The sequence below is a fragment of the Falco naumanni genome, chromosome 4 (genome assembly GCF_017639655.2).
Source record: "Falco naumanni isolate bFalNau1 chromosome 4, bFalNau1.pat, whole genome shotgun sequence".
NCBI classification, from domain to species: domain Eukaryota; kingdom Metazoa; phylum Chordata; class Aves; order Falconiformes; family Falconidae; genus Falco; species Falco naumanni.
This window is the reverse complement of record NC_054057.1, coordinates 2457030-2461556: the sequence shown is the minus strand read 5'-3', so window position 1 is coordinate 2461556 and position 4527 is coordinate 2457030. Positions and strand designations below refer to the sequence as shown.

Here is a 4527-nt window from a genome sequence, read left to right as displayed (position 1 = left end):
TCCTGTGTTTCCTATCACTTCAGGTTTTTGTGGCCTGTTAAAGGTTGTGGTATTTCATCTGCTTTCAGTACTTGCAGGACTTTGGAGTATAATTTCTCAGATACAGGAATGAAGCAGACTCATGAGTGATGTAATGTAAACTTATTTGGTGTTTTAATAATGGTATCTTTTTAATGTGCTTATCATTTACATATGTAAAGAAATGTTTATATTCGAAATAAGATCATAATTTGTCTGATTTTATGCTTGAAAAAAGTTGTTAGAGGATGAGGTTGTATTTATCCCTAATTAATTTCAGATGTTCTTCATTTGATGAACAGAAATAGTTGAGGTTCCAATTTGGAGCTGAAATCAGTGAGTCAGAAGTGCTTTCTTCTATGTCATGTGTAGTCAGCTGCTGCTTTACTGAGCAGAGGCCTTAATTCTTTTCTAGCACACTCAGGAAAGGTGTTGGTCTTTGCTGCTCCTATCACTTAAAAGCCACTGTACTGATGCTATGGCTTATAGCTTGCCATAGACTTAACTGCTGGAAGGAACTTTGTCCTTTCCTTTCAACAGCTCTGGCACTTGCGCTGCAGAACCTGTTCTTTGTACTTGGATGGTATATTCCCAAAAACGTGCCTGGGTCTTTAACCTGCATTTGAACAGCTACTCTATACAGAGTAAGCTCAGAAGTATCTGGTGACTTGTGCAATGGGCTGTGCTGATCTTGTGTAATACACACAAGGTGCAACAAGGGAAACTCCAATAAAATACTAAGTGGTTTTTTACTTTTTCTGTGTAAGGGGAGGTCAGATACTGGGACAGGGCCCAGAGGGGTTGTGGAACCTCTGTCCTTGGAAATACTTAGAAATGGACTGGGCAAAGCATTGAACAACCTGTGGCTCTATTTGAAGGTGGCCCTGTTCTGAGTAGGGATTTCATCTCTTGCAGTATATATTAGTATGTGATTGACTCAGGCTGTCATTCCACTGGACTTGTGTGTTGCTACGTGACCCAGTCATATACATCTTTTGGGGACCAGAAGTTAGTGTTTGCCTTGGTTTATGGCAAACTAGCCATAAGATATGATAATGATTATTTCCCACCCCACCCCCCCCGCCCCCAGCCCTCTTAACGCTGTCTGTGTGCATGGAGGGAAAGGGGTAAATAGCATTTCCAGTATAAGGCCTAATGTTACAAAGTTAACCAGTCAGATTTTTTTCAACACATGGGAGCTGCCGGAGGTCTTACTCAGTTGATATGTTAATAAATAAATTTGCAGCAGAACATTGCTTTGTGTCAGGGCACCACAGCTTTTTTTGGTCTGATACCATGAGCCCCAAAGCTGGATTTATTGCATCATCAAACTTTGGCCTCAGAGGAAAAAGCGATTAAACCACAGAATTCTTCTAATGACTCTTTGAGGAGGGTTATTATGTGACATCTCCTTTTTTTATGGAGAGTATTCCCAGAGATTTATGCATTGCTGACCCCTGCTGCGCAATCCATTAGCACTTTCTGCCATACTAGAAATAAATGTCTAGTAACATTTATAGTAAATGAAAAAATATGTAAAAAAGGGGTGTAACGATAGCATTATTCTAGTCTGAGCAATCGCCTTTTTGTGGCTTTCTTCAGCAATTCTGCAATGACTGCATGTAGTCTGAGCTCTGTTGATTTTTAGCAGAGTTTGAACCCTGTAATGCCAAATGCCTTATAGGATTGGATGTTTGGTCCTTTTGGAGTATACAGCACAGAAATGAGACTGAAGGATTGCCTTGCATGTTAGCATATGCAAAGGCAAGTGCACTGAACTGGGCATCCCAAAAAGGGAATGAAATGTAGGTAAGTATTAAAAAATATTAATCAGAAGGGAGTCAACCCAACAGACTTAGCTGTGGACAGCCATTGACTTAATTTTTACGCTGAACTAACTGTTGCTGGAACAGTAATACATCTTTTTGTGGCAGGCTGTAGCTTCGGTGTTTCTGTGTATATCTACTTGAGGAACTACTGCCACTTCTTGTGTAGCAACACATTAAACGGAGAGCAGTATTTCTAATTTTTTTCTCATTCAGTCTCATTTCCAGTCAGACCTGGAAATTTTAGCGCCCGTCAGAAAGGCCTTCAGCTATAGTTGTCATACGGCAGATGTTCTTTTGAGATGAATGGTCAGAAAGCTTTATTTGGTCTCTATGCCTCTGCTGCTGTGAACTCCTAATCATTGCAAGTTTTTGTAACTTTGTAAGTTTGAGGAAGTTGAGTCAGCTTTAAGAAATCTTTGCCTCATCATGTGAGGCAGAAAAACTGATGGGGTGCTTGTGGTTGTTTTATTGCCAAGTAAAGTGGATATACTTCTCCCCAATCCATTCAGCCTTTCCAAGCTCTTGTAAGCTTACCAGAAGTATCACATGCTAAGGATAACCATACCTACTATCCTTACTTGAAGGACTGCCTTTGGGGAGATGTGGTAATCAGGATAAATAGTGTCAAAAGGACTTGAAAAAAATATTTGTGCACTGAATCATGCTCACTTTGCATAAACAAGCTACTCTGCTGTGATTGTAATAAATACCTTGGTTATCCTTTGATTTAAGTTGTCCTCAATCAATGAGGACTGCTGAGACTGACTCAGTTGCCTGTGGAAGACCTTTCTTTTGTTTAAGCTCAACTAACTGCTTTATCTGGCAAGAATTAGTAGTAAGTTACTTCATGCCATCTCTCTGTTCTGAGCAATATTTAGAATAGAAGCAAGTAATTAATGAAGTAGCAAGACTAAGAAAACCTGATTGATTTATTTATTATTTTGTCATGTTTTGGTGTGCTTATATTCTCTGAGGTTTAATAAAGTATGAATTCTGGTTAAACCTTTTCCTGCAGTTAGGGAATCCCAAATGTCACTTTCCAGTGTGGGATGATCTGATGTCTTCTACTGGGGTTATGTTAATGGGCCAGCACCTCAGTGAGGACATGAGTAAGGTCTGTTGGCTATTTTAACCAAATTTACAGAAATATAATGCCTTTGAGTCTTCTAGTATTTTGTGTTCTTTACTGTTCTGTCACGTTTGGTTGATATTGTCTAATGTGTTTGGCAACAGGCTAAGACTAGACAGAAATCTGCGCATGCATTGTGCATATACTGTAAGCATGAGTAAGCTTTCTTTCCTTAAGACTACTGAAAAAATCCATTTAAAGTAGTGGTTTAAAATCAGCAGGTTTTGTGTGGTTCATTTGATAGCTAAAAGACTATTTCTGTGCATCTTTCAGGTACCTGCAGGTTCCAAAGGCAGAATATTTAAGCAGTTAATACAACACTATCACCATGGTTGGTTGTGCATAATTTCTATGAAACAGTGTGCTTTAAAAGTAGGATCTAAAACTCTAGTATCTATAAGCATCATCAGCCAACTGCAAAACATGCAGCCTTGGTCTCATAGGAGAAAACTGGTATATGTGCTTTTTTTTCTTTTCTTGATCTTGATATAGAGTGTATACATCTGAATATATTGAGAGATACAAGTTACCAATTAGGAAATGTTTTACTGGAAAAGTTATTTGAAAAAAAAAAATATTTGGAGAGGATATCAATGTTGAGCATCAATATGGGAAGGAAAAAAGGTAATATTGTGTTTAAGCTTCTGGGAAAAAAGAAGTTTTCTGAGCCTCAGAGGCAAGTGATGACGTGCAATTAAATGAGTTGTTCATCTAAAAGGTGAAATTTTGGGAATGAAAGCCTGCAGCTTCCAAAACTAGGCTGAAGTTGCAGGCAGTCAGAAAGGCAGCATCTAATTGTGTGTGATATTAGTAATACACACAAGACTATCTGGGAAGCAGAATTTTGTATTGGAAAGGTAGTGTTAAGATACAGTTAGTGAAAATAGGTGAGTCTTTGTTTGTGGATTTTTACCTTCCATAGTGTAGCTATGATGAATTTTTCCCTGGTTGTGCTTCTTGTTATTAGGAAAGACTGTGAGCCATTGCAAACATTTGGGAGCAAACATTTACTAGTTATACATTCTGCAGAATGGCCCTTGGGTGCAGTAGGTTCAGGATATGAGTATGTTTGCACTCTGTATTTGTAATCTGAGTTCATTTATTAGAACAAAGGCAGATGGTGAGCCTACACAGTGGGGAGGCACACAGAGGATTGCTTGCAAAGATAAAAGCTATTAGCCAGGTAAGATGTTCCATTAGAGAACCTTTTTCATTCCAGCTTCCCAGGCTGATGTGCACCATTCATTGTGTTTGCAGTGGGGAGAAAATACTGCTGCTGCGAAACCAGGGAAGACAAGGGCACAAGCAAAATATTATGTGATTCTTCCAAACGACTAGTGATTTGGTGTACTTTGACTTTAAGTGATTCTGTTTGGGAACATTTACCTGCTTTTTCAGTAAGACTTAGGTCTCTTCCTTGGAAAGTTCAGTTGCTTTTGAAGGTCTTTACCGAGGACAGAGGTGTAACCAATGCATGCTTGTAGAATATATGAAGTGAAAGATTTGGAAAGGCATCTGTGTGACTGAAAATATAAATCCAGGTTTGTTTGT

The 4527-nt window shown here is 38.8% G+C and overlaps 1 protein-coding gene across 1 annotated transcript in view; it reads left to right on the top strand.

Moving 5' to 3' along the window:
• The first annotated feature begins 112 nt into the window (after positions 1–112).
• The window catches only part of SH3BP5 (SH3 domain binding protein 5), an 84682-nt gene continuing 80267 nt past the window's right edge, over positions 113–4527 (top strand). The window contains exon 1 of the mRNA XM_040590055.1: positions 113–4159. Coding sequence (XP_040445989.1) covers positions 4094–4159 — 66 coding nt within the window. The 5' untranslated portion in view covers positions 113–4093. The remainder of the gene's footprint in view (positions 4160–4527) is intronic.